At 42.4% G+C, this 21,705-nt stretch overlaps 1 protein-coding gene across 1 annotated transcript in view; it reads left to right on the top strand.

Annotated features, from left to right (window-relative positions):
• Window positions 1-16,647, top strand: part of LOC108531964 (aldehyde oxidase 2-like) — a 77,883-nt gene extending 61,236 nt beyond the window's left edge. Inside the window, 3 exon segments of the mRNA XM_017875652.1 lie at window positions 461-664; window positions 12,210-12,285; window positions 15,070-16,647. Of these exon segments, the coding sequence (XP_017731141.1) occupies window positions 461-664; window positions 12,210-12,263 (258 nt within the window). The 3' untranslated portion in view covers window positions 12,264-12,285; window positions 15,070-16,647.
• Window positions 16,648-21,705: the final 5,058 nt, after the last annotated feature.

Here is a 21,705-nt window from a genome sequence, read left to right as displayed (position 1 = left end):
TTTTTTTTTTTTTTTTTTTTTGAGATGTAGTCTCACTCTGTCACCCAGCTGGAGTGCAATGGCATGATCTCGACTCACTGCAACCTCCGACTACTGGATTCAAGCAATTCTTCTGCCTCAGCCTACCAAATAGCTAGGACTACAGGCGCACGCCACCACACCCAGCTAATTTTTGTATTTTTAGTAGAGACGGGGTTTCGCCATGTTGGGCAGGATGGTCTTGATCTCTTGACCTCGTGATCCGCCCGCCTCAGCCTCCCAAAGTGCTAGGATTACAGGCGTGAGCCTCTGTGCCCGGCCTATGCTGAGATTTTTAAGAATACTCAAGCTTCTGATTCAGTCAGTAAGTCAGCCAACAAACATTTATTGAGAAGATTTTGTGTACAAAACACTGTGCAGGGGTTGGGGATACAATGGTGAACAAGGCCTGGTCCCTACCCTCTAGAAACTTGTAGTGTAGTATAGAAATTTCTTAAACCAATGTGCCTTCTTACAGGGCCTCGGGGAGTCTGGGATGTTTCTGGGGTCATCTGTGTTCTTTGCCATTGCTGACGCTGTGGCCACAGTGTGAAGAGAAAGAGACATAGCTGAGGACTTCATGGTGCAGAGCCCAGCAACGCCAGAACGGGTTCGAATGGCCTGTGCAGATCGATTCACAGAAATGGTAGGGAATTGTTTATTTTCCTAAAAGATGATTTGTCTATTTCCTGCTTCTTAGACCTCTTGAGTAAATGTATAACCTAATCTGTGTCTAGCTAATCAAATTATGAAATGAAAAAAGCAAGTCACACAAATACACCTTGTATATATGTAGTAATTTTTGACTTTTAAAAAAGTGCTTCCCAAGTGTTAATTTGATCATCTCAGCAACCTGAAGTAGGATAATTTATTAATATCATGCTGCAGCTGGGAACGGTGGCTCACACAAGTAATCCCAGTACTTTGGGAGGCCGAGGCAGGCAGATCATGAGGTCAGGAGATCGAGACCATCTGGATCACTTGATGAAACCCCGTCTCCACTAAAAATACAAAAAAATTAGCCAGGCATGATGGCATGCACCTGTAGTCCCAGCTACTCAGGCGGCTGGGGCAGGAGAATCGCTTGAACTCAGGAGGCAGAGGTTGCAGTGAACCAAGATCGCGCCACTGCACTCCAGCCTGGCGACAGAGTGAGACTCCGTCTCAAAAAAATAAAAAATAATAAAAAGTATATTTTATATGTATATATACACACATACACACACACACATATATATACACCTTGTATACATGTAGTAATTTTTGATGTATTTTATATATATATATAAATTGCTGCAAAAACTAATAGCTAAATGGAAAGCAACTGATTGATTTCTCCAAACAGTGGTTAAGTATTCCCTCTCTCTATCCTACCAACTCCATCCTGCTCTTCAACAAAAACACACACACACACACACACACAGAAATCCATGTGTCATATAGCCATATTTGATAATGTCACTTTCTGTGTTCCCTATACAGAGAGTAGACACAGACTGCCTGTCATTTAGAGGTAGGGTGATCCCATTGCGAGCTACTGCCTTTCTCCTTCATTCTTTTTTTTTTTTTTTTTGGAGACAGAGTCCCACTCTGTCACCCAGGCTGGAGTGCAGTGGCGCAATCTTGGCTCACTGCAACCTCTGCCTCCCGGGTTCACACCATTCTCCTGCTCCACTACAGGCATCTGCCACCACACCCGGCTAATTTTTTGTATCTTTTTAGTAGAGACGGGGTTTCACCATGTTAGTCAGGATGGTCTCGATCTCACCGTGTTAGCCAGGATGGTCTCGATCTCCTAATCTCGTGATCCGCACACCTCGGCCTCCCAAAGTGCTGGGATTACAGGCGTGAGCCACCACGCCCGGCCCTTCCTCCTTCATTCTGTTTCATACCAATGCCTCCCAGCCCAGGAGGGAGAGGCCTAGGGAGTTATCCATGTGGATACACACATGGCAAATCCCACCTGCTGAAGGTTACAGCAGGTAACTTTCCAGAGGTCATGGAGCTAGCCTTTGCCAATTTCCTAAGCATCCTAATTTAAGTAATACCACGTAGTATTGACTGAGCACCACACTAAACATTTTACGCATATTAGTCATTACTGCAACTCTTATCAGGTAACTACTGGTATTTTCTTCATTTTACTATTGAGGAAACAGGTGCAATAACTTTCCCAAGATTACACACCTAGTATTTGGGGGCTAAGATTCAAAACCAGGCTGCCTGGCTTCACTATAATAGATGGCCTCTCAGAGAGAAAAGAGTTGATTCTCTGCTTCTTAAAAGAAAATTTCTAATTTTCAAATCTATATTAAAAGAAGCCCAAATACTTAACTGACCTCTTCAAAATAGCCGACCATAGAGTGAAAAGATCTTATAAAAATATTGCTTAAAAGGAAGTCTCATAATTATTAATTTCCTTCCCCTACATAACCTATTCCTATTTCCATCTTCAAATCTAATTCAACAATATTTCTTATACTCCAATAATACCAGTCACCCTGTAATTTCTCTCCAAGTCTTCTCCCAGTCTATGGATCTGATCCTTATCTGATTCCACTGTGTACAGCAATGATTACAATTACCTGCCTCCGGCCCGTCCCTCCTCAGATGGGCAGGGCAGGGAAACCAGCACCCTCCACCCACTCCAGGAACTCCTCCGTGCGGATCTTGGCCTAGAGGTCAGTCATCTGCCGGTTCCTGACTCTGCTGGTGACATGGTCACTGTGGAATGGTATCATCTCATACCCCAAAAGCATAAGCACTTCTGACTTTTAAAAATGTTCTCATTCACATTTTGCAATAATAAATACCCTTTTCTGGAATGGGGCAGATTAAGAAAACTAAAAAACACAACAAACAAAAAGATATTTCTAATCTTCCTTTCTTGCCTGAGGTTAATGTTTTCAGTCTTCCAATGGTCTGGCTCCTAAAACATGAATTCCTTCACGTCTAAGATTTCAGGCTATTTTGAATAGTCCGGTCGTCTGACAAAGTAGCTCTGTCACATACGATGGTGAGAAGTGAAACACTTCGATTTCATTTACCATTTGGGACTTAGTTTCTTAGCTACCTGGTCCATATGATGAAACCGTATTTCCTCTCAAGTCTGATGGTTTCTTGATAAGACTAACACATCTTTGCAGATATAAATCATCTATTAATTTGTGCCCATCAATCAAATGCTCAATGTTAGAATAACCTAGCATTTTCTAAAATACTTGCAGATACATGGTTTATAAATATCACTTCATGTTATAACCTGTGTTTGCTATTTTAGACCTCCTTTTAATAACATGCATTGCATTTTGTCTTTGTAAAAGTAACACATGTCCATTATGGGAAAATTAGAAAATGCTCAAAAGAATAAGGTGAAGTTAAAATCAGCCATAATCCCACCAACCAGAACTAACTATAACCATGTTTTGGAGTGTGAGTGTGCGTGTGTGTGTGTGTGTGTGTACACTTTTAACCATCCTTTAATTTATATATGTTTATATGTACAATATATCTTATTTGTAAACTCATTTAATAAAATCCGGATATCCCTGATATAAGTCTTTGAAAAGATTTGTACAGTATAATTGGGAATGACGGCTGGGCACGGTGGCTCACACCTGTAATCCCAGCACTTTGGGAGGCTGAGGCAGGCGGATCACGAGGTCAGGAGATCGAGACCAGCCTGGCTAACACGGTGAAACCCCATCTCTACTAAAAATACAAAAAATTAGCCGAGCACAGTGGCGGGGCCTGTAGTCCCAGCTACTCGGGAGGCTGAGGCAGGAGAATGGCGTAAACCCGGGAGGCGGAGTTTGCAGTGAGCCGAGATCGCGCCACTGCACTCCAGCCTGGGTGATAGAGTGAGACTCCGTCTGAAAAAATAAATAAAGAAAGAAATTGGGAATGACTCTACTGAGCCTCAGTCGCGGAGAAATCTGGATTGGGAATTTCATGGGAAAAGTATCCCATGAAACATCACTCAAAAAACAGTTGCTTAAACACAAAAAGAAAATACCTGGCCAAACTCGTTTATCCTACAAACTCTTGATCTTTATCTACAGCTACTGGAATAAATTTAAGGGGCTAGGGCAGGACAGAATGTTTAACTTTTCAATAATAATCCCCTTGTTATTAAGGCTACTTAGGCCATATGGAGAATGATCATTTATCCTTTTTTTTTTTTTTTTTTTGAAGACAAGGTCTTGCTGTGTTGCCCAGGCTGGAGTACAGTGTTGCAATCTCAGCTCACTGCACTCTCTACCTCCCAGGTTCAAGAGATTCTCCTGCCTCAGTCTCCCGAGTAGCTAGGATTACAGGTGTGTACCACCATGCCCAGCTAATTTTGGTATTTTTAGTAGAGATGGGGTTTCACCATGTTGGCCGGGCTGGTCTCGAACTCCTGGCCTCAGAGGATCCTCCCGTCTCAGCCTTCCACAGTGCTGGCATTACAGGCATGAGCCACCGTGCCTGGCATAATCATTTATCCTTCATACTTATCGCGACCTACAATATTCCTAGCCATTGCACTGAACTCACATATATTTGAAACAATAAGAAGAAAGCCCTCTCCAAATACTTGAGAAGGCTTCAGTTAGTTTGTTCGAGCCTCCAGACCCCGTCTCCTCAACGGTTCACCAACATAGAGAGGAGGCTGGTTAGAGGCCAGCCTTGATTGGGACCTCCCAAGGAGTGGGAGGAAGAAGTGAGTCTTAGTTTAACAGAGGCCAAGAAACACACAAAATTTAGATTATTCTACTATTACCTGTTGCAGAAAACGGCAATACTCCTCTATCCATATAGAAACATAAGCAAGAATCCCAGGAGCCATCCTGGCATTTATCTCCCTCATACTCAGTAGTTAGTCCTTCGTCATGTCCTGTTCATTTTTACCCCCAACAATTTCTTGACCCAGTCCATTTTCTCCATCCTTAACCACTATATTATTCATTCATCCCACAAACAGGTGTTGAGCATCTAATGTGTGCCAGCCATTGTTCTACAGAACAATTCTGGGGCTACAGTAGGGAATGAAACAGAGACCCCTGCCGTGGTGGCGCTTAGTTTCTGGTGACCCTGAAGCTAACTACCATCTCTCCATCCTGGATCAAAGTTGCCTGCTGGCTGGTCTCCCTACAACCCCTGCAGCCAGAGGCTTGTGGTGTGGCAAAGCAGACCATGCCACACCAGCACACACATTGGCAAAAAGCTTCCCTTTGCTCATAGGAGACAGGAAACTTCTTAACTTACCTTCCTGAGCCTACAAACCTTCAGAGTCCAGCATGTCCAACCCCACCACCTCTCCAGCCACACATGACCCTGCCCAGCCACACTTGCCTTCTTCTATCATTCTTCATGTCAAGGACAGAGGCGCTCACTCCTGCTTCAGGGCTTCTGCCGTGCTCTTCCTTCTCCTTGGAACCATCTTCTTCTGTTCAACTTGTTAACTCCTACTCGGGTATTCAACAAATTCATTTGATCCCTTCCTTTCTGCATAGTTGGAGGTCCCAGGAATATAGTGGTGAACCAGACTCACAGGTCTCTGCTCTCAAGGCATTTATAGTCCAGCAGGGAAGGAAGACAGTGACTGTGAATTATAAGTGCTTGGCTGACCCTGGGTTATACTAATACAGCCCATAGAACAAAGCCTTTCTGACTTAGCCTTGCTCTTTTCTTGAAGTTAGAGGGGTCATAGATGGGATCCCACTTTGGTTACTCTACATGCAATTGTGCATTCATCTAACATATTTATTGAGCACCTTCCATGTACCAGGCACTGCTGGGGAACTAAAAAAATAGTGGTGAGCAAGGCAATCTCTGCCGGCATAGAGCTTACATTCTGTGGGGGAAGCCAGACAGTAAACAAGTAAACAAATGCACAATATGATTCCAAGTGGTGTTGAATACTGTGAAGGAAAATTGAAGAGAAAGGAGGTAGAATGTGATGGTGAAATTATTTGATTATAGTTTCTTGGGGAAGTTCCCTTCCCTCTGAGAGTGTTCACATTTGAGCCAAAGTCTGAATGAAGCAGGGGACCAAGTATAAAGCTGGCAATGATACAGTCCAGGCCGAGAACAGCTCATGCAAAGGCCCTGCGGCAGCTTCAGAAGAATCAAAGTCTCTTGGGACTAAGCAGCCCTCAGAAGTGGCCCTTTTGTGTCTGATTTGTCTCTCTGGTAGAGAAGTGTCTGATTTGCCTCTCTGGTAGAAAAATCTTATAATTGTTGTTCTCCAGGCTGAGAGAAAATAGAAGTTGTGGCCACATCATTTATTTTCACATCAGCGAGTAAAACCTGGATAGTCCTTCTTCCAATCAGCAATTTTCCTAGTCTTTATCATACACTTTATCGCACTTCAGATCTACTTCTTTAGACCTTTAGTGAATATAATTCATTCATCCCCTTAGAAGCCACAGCAGGCCTCCTGAAGTTCTTATAGCCTGACTGCTCACACAGACCAATTTCTAAAGCATCTTGGAACAAATCTGACTCCATATCAGAATTTACTTTTTTTTTTTTTTTTTTTTTGAGATGGAGTCTCGCTCTGTCGCCCAAGCTGGAGTGCAGTGGTGCAATCTCGGCTCACTGCAACCTCCACCTCCAGGGTTCAAGCGATTCTCCTGCGTCAGCCTCCTGAGTAGCTGGGATTAAGGCGCCTGCCACCATGCCTGGATAATCTTTGTATTTTCAGTAGAGACAGAGTTTCATCATTTTGGTCAGGTCTCAAACTCCTGACCTCGTGATCCACCCGCCTCGGCCTCCTAAAGTGCTGGGATTATAGGCATGAACCACCACGCCAACCAGAATTTACATTTTTAATACATTTGATCAAATGACAACATGGTTTCTAATTGAAATATATAATGATTCACACTGGTACACAATGCTGTACTATGCAAATGTATATATAGAAAGAGAGAAATAAGAAACATAGATATTAACAGTCTTTGTATTGGACCTTTGAATACTCTTGTCAAAACACAATTTGTTCTAATGAATAAGAAGGTCAGGGAGTCAGAATGTCTGTGTACTAGAGCATGAGTATTGAAAAGTTCAAGACCTCCTCTTTTAATAACCTCCTTATAGCCATAAGGTAAATAACAGCCTGACTAGATCTATTTCTTAAACAGAAATGATGATAAAACGCTCAGTACTTTTCCCTTGGAATTAAATAAAATAATGCATGTAAAAATACTGTGTAAATATGAGTCACTCTGTAAATATTAGCGTTAAAGTCATCACCAAAAACCCATAAACTGTTAACGAACTTCTTCAAAATATGCCTCTCCCAAAAGGCTTGAAAAGTGTTTCCACATTAAATCAAGTTGACCTGCGAGGCCAGAATAAACAACAATTCTTCTAACTAGCAGCCTCATTTCCATGGGTAAATTAGCTTCAAAAAAGGCAGGCATTGGCAAGAAGCCTAAGGCATGTTTGTTACCAAAAATAATCATACTGTATGAATGAGCATTTACTATGTCAAAAGATTTTTTTTTTTAAACATGTTTGGGTTTGTTTAACCTTAATCACAGCATTGCTGGCTGCCATTTTTGCATGGGCTCTTTCTCAGGTGGTTAATTTCTGATGAGGACAGTGTTGCTGGTGGTGGTTTCTACTCTGAGCCCAGCAGGGCAGCCTGGCTCAACTATGTGTGGCCAGAAACATCATCTCTATGTAATTTCCTTTTCGGTGATGGGAGAAAGAAAAATATATACTTCTTGGAAAATGTGTTTTGTACAGTCATCTTAAATTCCACAAGGGGGAAAAAAGTAAACTTCCCTTAAAGATATACATATTTAACACTTTCAAATTAAGACTTCTCCTTAGAAACAGTGATTTCATTAAAAAAAAAAAAAAAAAAAAAAAAAACTTTAGGATTCAGAGACATGAAGGGTTCCACACCCTCAAAAGTTAGAAAAATACTGACTTGGAGAATGTGGAATAGGTCAGACTTTTTAAAAAAATCATGTTATCTTAGTATCACCAGCAGCAAAACGTATTTGTTGAGTAATCACTAAACATGGTCTATGTGGGCTGCCATAGTGGGAGGCCATATAGAGCCAATTAACAGCTTCAGTTTCCATCTCCTGGAAGTTAAAATCAGACACCTCAGCCTGGAAACAGGTTTATAAGCAGGTTTCAGCTTACCCCACTTCTGAAGGGGCAGCCTGGAACACGATGACTCACAAGAAATCCTTGCAATCATAACAAATGGCTCATGTCCTACGTTAGGCTGACGCATAATCTTATCGTACCCTAGTGGGGAAAAGTCCTTCATTCTTAGATCAGTCCTCAATTCCAAATGGCCATGCCTGTCCTTCACAGAATCTGCATTTCTATGAGATTGATCAATGGCTAGTTTCTAACGTCCTTCGCCTTCTTCCTACGCTGCAAACCCTAATACGGTCGCCCTCCACAGTCTCCCCTCCCTTTACAGCACTGCGTCTCTCACATCCCCACGTCCCATTTTCCCTCCCTGCTTCTTTTGCATTTCTAGAAGCCCAGATTCAGTGAGAATTGGCAGCATTAAAAGCACCACCTGTTTAGTTCAGTATCTGGAGCGCTTCCTCCTCACTGATGAAGGAAAAGAGGCACGTGAACATTTTGCATGCTGCCGGCAGCCTGGTTTACCCACTCCTCTCAGGCAGTTCACTCCCAAACGCTAGCCATTCGAATGTAGCCTGCTCAACCCCATACTCTATACACAGCCCTGGATTTCTCTGAGCTGGGGAGACGTCTACCAGCCCTACAAGACTGCATTCTATTTCTTGGGGCTCATATACCACAACATGTGAAAACATGAAATCTCCAGCCTGTTCAGCTAAAATCTCAGCTACAGATAGTTGGCAGGGCCTTAGACCAGCACAGACATGCTTCGGTCACCTGGATTCCTTGAGATGAACACAGAGCAGACTGCACAGCTCAGGACAGACTGAGAGTAGAGTCTCCCATGGTGTCTTCCTCAGAATGCTTAACCTATTGTCCTGTTCCCATGAGACACACACGCATACATGCATGCATGTACTCACACAGACTCACATGCACGCACACACTCAGACAGGCATGTACTCATTCTTAACCACATTCTTCTAACCTCTCATGTTGTCTTGAAAGAGGTTTTATTGGCTGTGAAACTGGTTCCACATTGAATACGTTTGTCCCAGGATGCAGGAGCTGAATCATTTCCCTGCAACACTTGGTGACATTTCACAGAGTAGCCATTCGTACTCCTGAAGGGAGATTCTCTGATACTGTTATTGAATGTATATTTTTGTATCTAAAAACTCTCCTGTGTGATCTCTTCCTCATTAGGTTTGTAGGAGCAGAGGAAAGGGAGAGATAGGGAGAACACCTAAAAGGGAAGAGGAAAAAGCTGGAGGCATTCCTCAGTTTAAGGGAGGAAATAAGAGATGCAGACTATAAAACAGGAGAAAAGACAACCATCTCGTCCTGCCAGGGAGAAGAGTTACAATGAACTGTTTTAGCTTAGTGCTTGAGACAGGCCCTGAGTTACAGTGAATCTGGGTTTCAATTCCAGCTCTACAATTTTTTTTTTTTTTTTTTTTTTGAGATAGAGTCTTGCTCTGTCGCCCAGGCTGGAGTGCAGTGGCGCAATCTCGGCTCACTGCAACCACCACCTCACAGGTTGAAGTGATCCTCCCACCTCAGCCTCCCGAGTAACTGGGACTACAGGTGCACACCACATACCCAACTAGTTTTTGTATTTTTGGTAGAGACAAGGTTTCACCATGTTGCCCAGGCTGGTGTCAAACTCCTAAGCTCAAGCAATCTGCCCACCTCAGCCTCCCAAAGTGCTGGGATTACAGGCATGAGGCACAGCACCCAGCCCCAGCTCTACCTTTAATGCTTTATTTAAGTTCCCTGATCACTCAGTTTTCTTATCTATAAAATGAGGGAGAGGTGGGGTAGTGGAGAGAATAACTCTAGTTACTTTACAGGATTGTTGTGAGAATTGAGTGAGATAATATATAAAGCAGTTGGCAGTTGTCACACATAGTAAATGGTCAATACATATTGATGAGGATGATGGTGAAAATGATTGAGTCAGGGATCCCTAAGACCACCCTTAGGTTTAAAGAATCACTAGACGTGGCCAGGCACAGTGGCTCTCGCCTGTAATCCCAGCACTTTGGAAGGCTGAGGCAGGAAGATCACTTGAGATCAGGAGTTCAAGATCAGCCTGGGCAACATAACGTGACAGATAATTGTCAGGACCTTAGACCAGTACAGACATGCTTCGGTCACCTGGATTCCTTGAGATGAACCCAGAGCGGACTGCATGGCTCAGGACAGACTGAGAGTAGAGTCTCCCATGGTGTCTTCCTCAGAATGCTTAACCTATTGTCCTGTTCCCATGAGACACACACACATACAAGCATGCATGTACTCACACAGACTCACAAGCATGCACACAGACAGGCATGTACTCATTCTTAACCACATTCTTCTAACCTCTCATGCTGTCTTGGAAGAGGTTTTATTGGCTGTGAAACTGGTTCCATATTGAATACGTTTGTCCCAGGATGCAGGAGCTGAATCATTTCCCTGCAACGCTTGGTGACATTTCACAGAGTAGCCATTCTTACTCCTGAAGGGAGATTCTCTGATACTGTTATTGAATGTATATTTGTGTCTCTACTAAAAACCAAAAAAAATTAGCCAGGCGTGGTGGCACGTGCCTATAGTCCCAGCTGCTCAGGAGGCTAGGGTGGGAGGATTGCCTGAGCCCAGGAGTTTGACGCTGCAGTGAGCTTGATTGCGCCACTGCACTCTAGCCTGGGTGATAGAGCAGGACCCTGTCTTAAAAAAAAAAAAAGAGAGAGAGAGACTAAAAATTCCATAACTTAAGCAGAAGAGTAGACCCAAATCTGCCACAGCTAAACTGAGGAGTTTTGCCCTGTGTCCAGCCCAGACCTTGCAGAACAGGCTCATTCTCAAGAAGAGAGCCAAGCAGCTCCCACGGGAACAGCTAAGAAGAAGAAGAAAAAAAAAAAAAAAGGGAAGAGAATAGGGAAGGCCCTTTGGGAAGGCAAACCTAGCCCTTCATTTACATTTCAATACAGAGGGCAAAAACTAAGAACAGAATTTAGGAAAATGTCCTAAATGATAGAAGTTGGGTGAATTATTTGGCTTCTTTTGTATTTTGTGAAATAAATACATATTAGGAGCAGGGGAAAGCTTTTGATACCTTCATAGCTTTCCATCATTAGGGAAAAGTTTGCTTTGCTTTTAACACATTTGTAACTAAAAGTCAACCCTTCAAACAAAAACGTAACGGGGAGAGGAGGGATGTGTGTTCTGCTTTGGGCTTGAACCTAAGGGGGAGAATTCCCCAAAGAGGAGACAGGCATTAAGAACCACGAGAACGGATGAACAATTCTTTGAGCTTGTAGCCCAAGACAGTGAAATGAGACTGGGGTTTGACCAGCAAGAACACAATATCACACAAACCATTTGACTAAAGGTGCACACAGGGCTGTTATCATATCACTGTAAAGACGTCCAGGTGTGTGGGCTCCAGTGTACACACCTCCCAGACTAGCCACATCCCTACTCCCAAATGAATTCATGGGATGTGTAATTCTCTTTGGGATTCATACCTGGGAAGCAAAGAAGATAGGTAACCCACTGAAGTGCCCTCTTTCTAAGCCAGGCACAGTGGCTCATGCCTGTAATCCCAGCACTTTGGGAGGCCAAGGCAGGTGGATCACCTGAGGCCAGGAGTTCCAGGCCAACCTGGCCAACATGGTGAAACCCTGTACCTACTAAATACAAAAATGAGCCAGGCATGGTGGCACACACCTGTAATCCCAGCTACTCAGGAGACTGAGGCACGAGAATCACTTGAACCTGGGAAGAGGAGGTTGCAGTGAGCTAAGATCGCACCACTGCGCTCCAGCCTGGGTGACAGAGCAAGACTGTGTCTCCAAAAAAAAATTCTGAAGTGTCCTCTTGTTTAGCAACATTAGGTATAGCAGAAGGGACAACACAAACCCACCTTCTTTTCACAGTTGTCAGTTGAAGGGAATGACACAGTCCCATGCCCCAGGAGCCAGGAACATTCAGCCTCTTCTCATCCCAAAAGTTTTTAAACCCCAAGATTTGATGTAATGCTCCTGTTGAAATAAATGGTGTTATGGTACATTAAGTGTTTAATTTGCTTTCTTTCTTAGATCCCAAGAGATGACCCTGAGACATTTAAACCTTCGTCTATCCCTGTAGCGTAACACTGCTGTCATTCCCTAAAAGGTAAGATCGATAAGCTAAAAGATAATTATTCAAAGTGGGAAAAAAATCAGCCAATCCAGGCTTTCAAACTTTGTTCTATAGAAATCAAGAATTGCACAAGTGCTTAAATCATGCTTCATTTTAAAGTCAGCATATCTTATCCAATATTTAAGTCCTTTAACATTAAATATGCATGGTTCTGGGAACTGACAAAAGAAGGCCAGGGTGTTTTAACCAACATGGTAGTTTTTTTAATTTTAAAATAAAATATGAAAATACACTGGATTAAAATATTTAAAGAGCCTACTCCCTGATTCTTTTAAGAATCACAACTGGAATGCAAAAAAGCAAATTGAAATCTACTGATGACTCCATTTATAGTTAACTAGCACTATCTGGAAGAGTTATCGCTTTGTATTCATTGAGTTCAGCTGCTACAATTTTGTGCTGCTGCTTAACACTACACACAGCACAGAAGGCTTTGGAGAGTGGCCGCAAAAACTCCTTAGGAAATACATGCTGATAAGAAGAAACATGTTTTTTTGTTACAAAATTAAACTTCTACTTTCTGCACACTTAGTGGGCAATAACTGAAAACATTGTGGAAGAGAGAGAACTATGACATAAACTCAGATAAAAATAAAATAAAATTTTTTCATTAAAATCTAATTTTCCAGTGTAATTGTCTAAAACCACCCACAAGTATTAACACATATAATATACATTTAATTCCATTCTGCTTTGTCATATGAGAACAACTTGTGTTGATATTTTTACTAAATCAGACTAAATAACCAATGAGAATTTGCTTCTCCTTTACAACAACAAAAATCAAAATAGGCAACACTTAAAATTACATCTTACATTATTGTAAAATAGTCATTTTAAAACATACACCAACAAGCCAGGCATGGTGGCTCATGTCTATAATCCCAGCACTTTGGGAGGCCAAGGCAGGTGGATGGCTTGAGTTCAGGAGTTTAAGACCAGCTTGGACAACACAGTGAAACCCCGTCTGTACGCCACCTGGCATGGTGGCACATGCCTGTAGTCCCAGCTACTTGGAGGCTGAGGTAGCAGGTTTGCTTGAGTCCAGGAGATGGAGGTTGCAGTGAGCCAAAAGTGTGCCACTGGACTCCAGCCTAGGCAACGGAGTGAAACCCTATCTCAGAAACACACACACACACACACAAATGCAGAGCAAATTATCTAAGCTCTTTAATTATTCTCTCTTTCTATCCTTCTTTCTCTTTCCAAGTATTAAAGTTAAATGTGAATATGATGGCAAATCCTCTCTAATTCTTATGTACAACAAGGCATATAAAGTACATGGCATCATGCCTAACACATAGTACTCAACATAGTTACACACACACACACGCATGCACACACAGATAAAATGCCAAATTTTAACCAACTAGACATCACCAGTGAATGAATGGGGTTGTCAAGTTTTTGTACAGACTTTTTTTTTTTTTTTTTTTTTGAGACGGAGTCTCACTCTGCCGCCCAGGCTGGAGTGCAGTGGCCGGATCTCAGCTCACTGCAAGCTCCGCCTCCTGGGTTTAAGCCATTCTCCTGCCTCAGCCTCCCGAGTAGCTGGGACTACAGGCGCCCGCCACGTCGCCCGGCTAGTTTTTTGTATTTTTTAGTAGAGACGGGGTTTCACCGTGTTAGCCAGGATGGTCTCGATCTCCTGACCTCGTGATCCGCCCGTCTCGGCCTCCCAAAGTGCTGGGATTACAGGCTTGAGCCACCGCGCCCGGCTCAGACTTTTTTTTGACTGAGGGGAGGGACATGGTCTCGCTGTGTCACCCAGGCTAGAGTGTAGTGGTCCAATCTCGGCTCACTGCAACCTCCGCCTCCCAGGTTCAAGCGATTCTCGTGTCTCAGCCTCCTGAGTAGCTGGGACTACAGGCACACGCCACCACACACAGCTGATTTTTTTGTAGAGACAGGGTTTTGCCATGTTTAGCCAGCCTGGTATCGAACTCCTGACCTCAAGTAATTTGACTGCCTCGGCCTCCCAAAGTGCTGGGATTACAGGCGTGAGTCACTGTGCCCAGTCTGTACAGATGTTAAAATAAAGACCATCATCTTCTATGCCTGGTGGCTCATGCCTGTAATCCCAGCACTTCAGGAGGCCAGAATGGGAGGATCACATGAGGCCAGGAGTTCAAGACCAGCCTGGGGGACATAGCAAGACCCTGTCTCTAATTTTAAAAAATTAAAATTAAAGAATTTTAAAAGACCATCCTCAAATTGCAAGACAAATTTAAAAAACAAAAAAAACTTCTTGTCACTTTACCATTTATAATTACTTTTGTGTGTCAGTTACCCATGCCATGCATGTTACCCATGCCATGCAATCAACACAAGATGCAGATATAAATTGCATTCTGAATCTGTAACTGTCATCCTTTACCTGCAATTTCAAATTTTTACATTCTTCAAAGTAACATAATTGGCTCTTGTATATTTGCTTTATAAGGAAGTGTTCAATATTGATCTTATAAATCAAATTTATACCACACTAAAAACATATACATGTGAGTGTATTCCCCATAACATTTTAAACCTCTGCTAAAAATATTCAAAAACTTCTGATGTCATCCAGCTTCTTATTTTATAAAGGAAGACACGGAGGCCACAGGAGAATAGTAACTACCCAAATGTACTTATTCATAGCTGTAAATCCTATCAACCCAATTGTCAATCATTTATTGTTCTTCTCCCTATATATAAAGTTGAGAGATTTGCACACTGTATTTCATAATTATTGTCTTTTCTTTTTTTTTTTTTCAGGTGTTTCAGTTTTCACAAGTAAAAGATGGCTTGTTAATCCTAACTGGGATCCAAACTGATATTCTTATACTGTTGTAGAAAAAAATAGACACAAAATTTAGAAACGTTATCCAACTTTGATTATATTAACCCAATGAAGCATTATTTGCAAAGCATTTCACTTAGACTTTCCAGCCTAGAGGCCACCAGAAAAGCACTGCTGTATCCACAGTAAGCAAGTTTAGTGCTGATTTGTTTCTGAAAAGATCACGTAAATGTTGCTGTAAAAGCAAACTTTTCTTTTCTGTGTCCATCCAATCTAAATGGACTGGTAATATAGGTTATGATTATAGAATGAAAGATACTTCTTGGTAGATAAATATATGATGACTTTTCCCAGTGGTGTATTTGATTCAGTAGCCACAAGAGAGTTCTGCAAGTTTTGTTTTGCCATAGATTGACCATAGGTCTATGTACGTGCATTTGACAGCAAAGGAGTGGTATATCCCTCATGCACATCTACTATCCAACTGATTAACCTTCTTTTGGATTTGGAGGAGGGGAAAAAGCAATATAAAACATTTTCAATATCTTGCCCCCAACCCCTCTGTGCTGCTGTTGTTGTTGAAAAACATCCAATCTAGTATCAGAGTTTAGGAAATATTGCATATTTCAGTTTCCCATAGATTGAGGTGAGAACATAGAGCAAAAGAATTATAAATTGTAATTACCCCCTACATTGTGGTTTAAAATATATAGGATCCTCTCTACCAATAACTTTGAGAAGGAAAAACAAAAGAAAAAAAGAAAGAAGATATATGGGATCCACCAAATTACATTCATCTGAGTTTAGAAGTCTTCAGAGCGAGGAACCAGAATATAAATTAGGCCCTATTTGACCAGAAAGTCAGGGGTAAGCTGATTTTCTACTAGCCAGATTTCACAAGATCAAGCTTACCAAGCCATGGTCTGCAGTGACCCCTGCAGTGGCTGAAGGAGGGGAGGCAGAGCTGAGAACGCTGGGCGATGGGTGAGAGAAGGTAGGCAATAAGGCATAAATACAGCCTGGAGGAGGCTGAAGGTCCTTAAAGCCATGAGCATGTTGTTGTGAGACGCTGGGGTGTAGCTGTCCACAGGCCCACCTGTGGACATCGGAGGCGTCCCTACACTACAGGAGCCCAAGGGATAAAGCAGGACAGGAGCACAAAGAGGAAGGAGGCAGGAGCAGCAGGGTTATGGGCAGGACAAAAATTACGCAAGACACAGGAACATTAAGAGTTGAGAACCTTAGAGGGAGTGGCTGGGGTGAAATAAGTTGAAAGCATTTTTTTTTTTTTTTTTTTTAGCTCTTTTGAAAATAAAATCCTTAATCTAATAAGAATGTGAGAAGTTTGTCTTATGTGTATCATTTTAAATGATGGTAAATATAATTCTATTTTTTTTTTTTTTTAAGAATCTTTTCAGTTAGAGCTAAGGATGGTTACTGGGCATTTATTTTCCATTTGTCATGGTTCGAAACCATAAAGCACTAAAAATAGAGGAGCTTGAATAAAAATTATTTCTGTGAGTTGATGCACTAAAATCTGGATGGCATGGATGTTAATAAAATACTTTTTAAAAAAGATACAGTGGAAGCCATATATTTGAAACCAGTTCTTTGGGCTCAATAAACATTATTAAAATATGAAACAGACTAAAATGTTTATATACGTAAAACATTAACATGGCTTGAATGTTTATAAAAAAGGTAAAGCAAAGACTTACTCTCATACTGCTATGGCCTGAATGTTTATGTCACCCCAGAGTTCATACATTCAAACATAACCCCCAAGGTGGTGGTGTTAAGAGGTGTGGCCATTGGGAAGTGATTAGGTCATGAGGACTCCACTTTCATGAATGGGATTAGTGCCCTTATAAAATAAAAAGACCCCCAAGAGCGAGTTAACCTCCTCCACTACGTGAGAACACTGCAAGAAGGCACCATCTATGAACCAGAGAGGGGGCCCTTATCAAATACTGAATCTGCTAGCACCTGGATCTTGGACTTCTCAGCCTCCAGAACTGGGTTCTGAGCAAAACGTTTCTGTTTATGAGCAAGACATTTCTGTTTATAAGCCAGTTTATGGTATTTGTGTTAGAGCAGCCCAAACCAAGACACATAGCACCCCCATCCATTCAATTCTCACACATGCAGAGAGTAACTTTTGCTTTCCCAGAAGGCCCAGCATGTAACCTATCCCAGAATGCCCAGCCACTCTTGGCAAAATCACAGCTACTCAGCTGGCCCTACAAATGGACAGGACACAACTGCCAAATGTCAGAATGTTTGAGGAAGGACAAGTACCTGGTTCCTGCCCCTATTTTCACACCTGCTGTGCCCCTTCTCTCTGTCTAGACAATTCCATTCTACCAGCTTCCCAACATCAGCGGCAGCCTGATGCCTGTAAGGGTGACGAAGCATAACCCTTAATGCTCATCGTGGGCTTCATGGAACCTCCTACTTCTTACTCCCTGGGCCTTAGAGCACAGGAGACGTTTGTACTATTGCCTTCTGAGCCTGGGTTCTCTGAGAAGATTTTCTCTTTTGTAAAGAAAAACAGCCTGCTCTCGGTTCCATCCCAGAACAGTCAAAATTAATACTCTATCTGTCTCATAGAATTGAGTAGACAAACAGCAAAAAGATAGGCTAATTTGTAAGATGTCAAAAGGAAGTCAAAAACTTAGGCAGAAATAGTTGGAGACAAAATAATGGAATTTTCTCAGTCCCCCTCCACAACCCTGAAAGTCGATATCAAGATGTCACTGAGTACAAAGCAATAGTGTTCCTTCCTTTGCCAGGCCACAGCAGGACAGGCTCCCCTGTGCTCCTGTAACTTCACATTTAGATGATCCTACTGGCTAGCTGTTGGTCTTGTTCCAAACCATTCTGCACATAACTGCCAAGATAATCTTTCTCAGCATCTGTAACTACCCACTGTCACTGGGTAAAAGAGTTGCATTCAACAGGACAGTTTCTTCTTCCAAAAGGGACTTCACTGTCATCTGTGAAGTGGTCACCTGTTGTTTTTATCTGACTGCTGTCTCTTCTTTGGGAAATTATCCATCCTCCACTCCATGTGTTCCAAACAAGCTGCTGCGAAAGGTATGAGATAAGCCGGGTTAGAGTCTCTCCTGAGAGATAGGCGTTTGCACAAGGTACACAAGCTAAAGGGCCACTGTAGCAGGTCGCCTGGATGGCCACGGTGAGTCCACAAGCTCCTGCTGCTGAGCTCTGCCCTCAATTCTGTGACCTACTCAGCACCTTTCCAGTGGTCAGTTTCCTAGGGTTGCTGCAACACATATCACAAGCTGGGTGGCTTCAGTATGTATTCTCTCACAGCTCTGGAGGCTAAAAGTCTAAAGTCAAGGTGCTGGCAGGACCACGGGTTGTCAGGAAGAATCCTTCCTCACCTCTTCGGGCAGCTCCTGCTGTTCCTTATGGCTGCATTACCCCAACCTCTGCCTCCATCATCTCATTGCCTTCTTCCCAGTGTGTCTGTATCCAAATCCTCTTCTTTTTCATAAAAACACCAGTCATTGGGCCGGATGTGGTGGCTCACGCCTGTAATCCCAGCACTTTGGGAGGCCAAGGTGGGCAGATCATGAGGTCAGGAGTTTGAGACCAGCCTAGCCAACATGGCGAAACCCCTTCTCTACTAAAAATACAAAAATTAGCCAGACATGGTGGCAGGCACCTGTAGTCCCAGGTACTCAGGAGGCTGAGGCAGGAGAATTGCTTGAACCTGGGAGGCTGAGGTTGCAGTGAGCCGAGATCATGCCATTGCACTCCAGCCTGGGCGACAGAGCGAGGCCCATCTCAAATAAATAAATAAATAAATAAATAAAACAAAACAAAACACCAGTCATTGGATTTAGGGCCCACCTTAATCCAGTAAGACTTCTTCTTAGTTTAATTAATTATACTTGCAAAGACTTCATTTCCAAATAAGGCCACTTCTGAGGTTCCAGGTAGACACGAATCTGGGGGGACACTATTCAACCCTCTCTACCAATAAACCTTGCTGAAGCTAATGGATAGTTTTGGGGTAGAAGTGACCCTCTCTCCTTTATGCCCCTATTGTGTCTGGTTCTTACATAACACACAATCTGTTTGTCTGCATGTGTATCCTTTCTTTCTAGATGAGCCACTGTCTGATGACAGGGATTGTGTCTTACTCATCTCTTACCACAGGGTCTATCTCAAACTGATACTTACACATGTATGATTAAGGAACAGCCAAAGAATGTGCTCTATGACAACGCAAGTACAGATGAAACCTACACTGTGTAACTCAGATACCCATGAGCCAGGAGATCTAAGGAAGGTAAAAAGAAAGAACCTACAGTTATTTGACAAACAAACCAGGCTTCACTTTTTTATTGGATACAAATCTGCTGGAGCCACTATTTATTTTACTTGCATGTATTCAGCAAAATTTTCCAAAACTTGGAAACAATGCAAAAAGAAACAAAAATACTGTGAGACGTTTCTTTTCTTTTAGAAACAGGGTCTCACTGTGTCACCCAGGCTAGAGTGCCCTAGTACAATCATGGCTCACTGCAGCCTCAAACTTCTGGTCTCAAGCAATCCTCCCATCTTGGCCTCCAGAGTAGCTAGGACTACAGGAGTGTGCCACCAGGCCTGGCTAATTTTTTAATGTTTTGTAGAGATGGGATCTCCCAATATTGCCCAGGCAGGTTTCAAACTCCTGGCCTCAAGCAAACCTCCCCACTCAGATAACTTGTCAATGTTATCCTCCAGCACTGTCTAATAAACCCATTACAGAGTAATCTGATGCTCTAGGGCTGCCCTATCTATATGGTAGCCACCAGTCACACGTGGCTATGTACATTTAATTTTTAATTATTTAAATAAAAAATTCAGTTCCCTAGTTTCCTTAGCTACATTTCAAGTACTGTATTCAGTAACCACATGCAGCTACCGGGTACCCTATTAAACAGCACAGAAAAGACCAGTATGCATCACTCCAGAAAGTTATATAGATGGGTTTGCTCTAGGGAAATGTAACTTTATATATCTACTATTTATTAGGGCCCGGACCACATTAGATCACGTGGTACGTAGAATGACAGCACGCCAAAGACATCCATGTCCTAATCCCTAGAACCTATGACTATGTTAGGTTACATGGCAAAGGGAAATGAATGCTGCAGATGGAATTAAGTTTGCTAATCAGGTATCCTTAGAATAAAGAGATTATTCTGGCTTATTTGAATGGACCCTATGTAATCACAAGAATCCTTAAATGTGGCTGGGCTCAGTGGCTCACGCCTGTAATCCCAACACTTTGGGAGGCTGAGGCGGGGTGGATCACGAGGTTAGGAGATTGAGACCATCCTGGCTAATATGGTCTCTACTAAAAATATAAAAAATTAGCCAGGCATGAGGGCGGGCACCTGTAGTCCCAGCTACTCGGGAGGCTAAGGCAAGAGAATGGCATGAACCTGGGAGGCGGAGCTTGCAGTGAGCTGAGATGGTGCCACTGCACTCCAGCCTGGGCAACAGAGCGAGACTCTGTCCCCCCCCAAAAAAAGAATCCTTAAATGTGGAAAAGGGAGGCAGGAGAGTTCGTATTAGAGTAGCTGGCTTTGAAGACGGCTTTGAAGATGTCAGGGGCCACAAGCCAAGGAACGCAGGCAGTCTCTGGAAGCTAGCGAAGGTGATGAAACACATTCTCACCTAGAGTCTCTGGGCAGAATGCAGCCCTGCTAACACCTTCATTTTAGCCCAGTGAGACCCATTTTGGAATTCTGACCTTCAGAACTATAAGATAATAAATTTGTGTTGTTTTATGCCACCAAGTTTAGGATAATTTGTTATAGTTGTAATAGGAAATAATACAGCTGTTAACTTGCAAAACATTGATAAATTACACAGAATTGCTGTATAGTTGAAAAGAAAACCCATAAGGTTTCAGTTGTATTGCCCTTAGGACATTAACCAGTTTTGTTTTGTTGTTTATTTGGGTTTTTTCCCCCTGATCTGCAATCTTATTCTGATGCTCTTTTTTCCATATTGGTTTTTCACATCTTCCTTTGAACTTGCTTTATTACACTCGCTCCTTCATTGACTATATCTTTGACATCTGCTCACTACATATTGTATAGGAGTCACTATATATTGTACAGCTTTAAGGTCACAAGTGGTTTTTGGTTCCATGGATGAATCGTACGGTGGTGAAGTCTGGGACTTTAGTGTACCCATCACTCAAACAGTGTACATTGTACCTAATAGGTAGTTTTTCATCCCTCACCCTTCTCCCACCCTCCCTCCTTGGTTTATATGCTTAAAGTTAGATGCTGACATGCAGCCAGCAAAGGAAAAATAAACAAACACAGGACTCTGAGGTTCTTCCATATGTAAGAAGAGCCTACATAATTTATACAGTGATTAACCTGATGAACATAGTTTATTTACAATTTAAATGAATAAATTTAATATTCTAAAACAAATATAATCTATTGACTAAATGTAACTAATGATGAAACTCCATACAGACAACCCCATTAAAAAGTGGGCAAAGGACATAAACAGACACCTTTCAAAAGACATACAAGTGGCCAAAATCATATGAAAACAGCTCAATATCACTGATT

Source organism: Rhinopithecus bieti, unplaced genomic scaffold, assembly GCF_001698545.2.
Source record: "Rhinopithecus bieti isolate Rb0 unplaced genomic scaffold, ASM169854v2 scaffold_980, whole genome shotgun sequence".
Classification (NCBI taxonomy): domain Eukaryota; kingdom Metazoa; phylum Chordata; class Mammalia; order Primates; family Cercopithecidae; genus Rhinopithecus; species Rhinopithecus bieti.
This window is presented reverse-complemented; position numbering and strand designations above follow the sequence as displayed.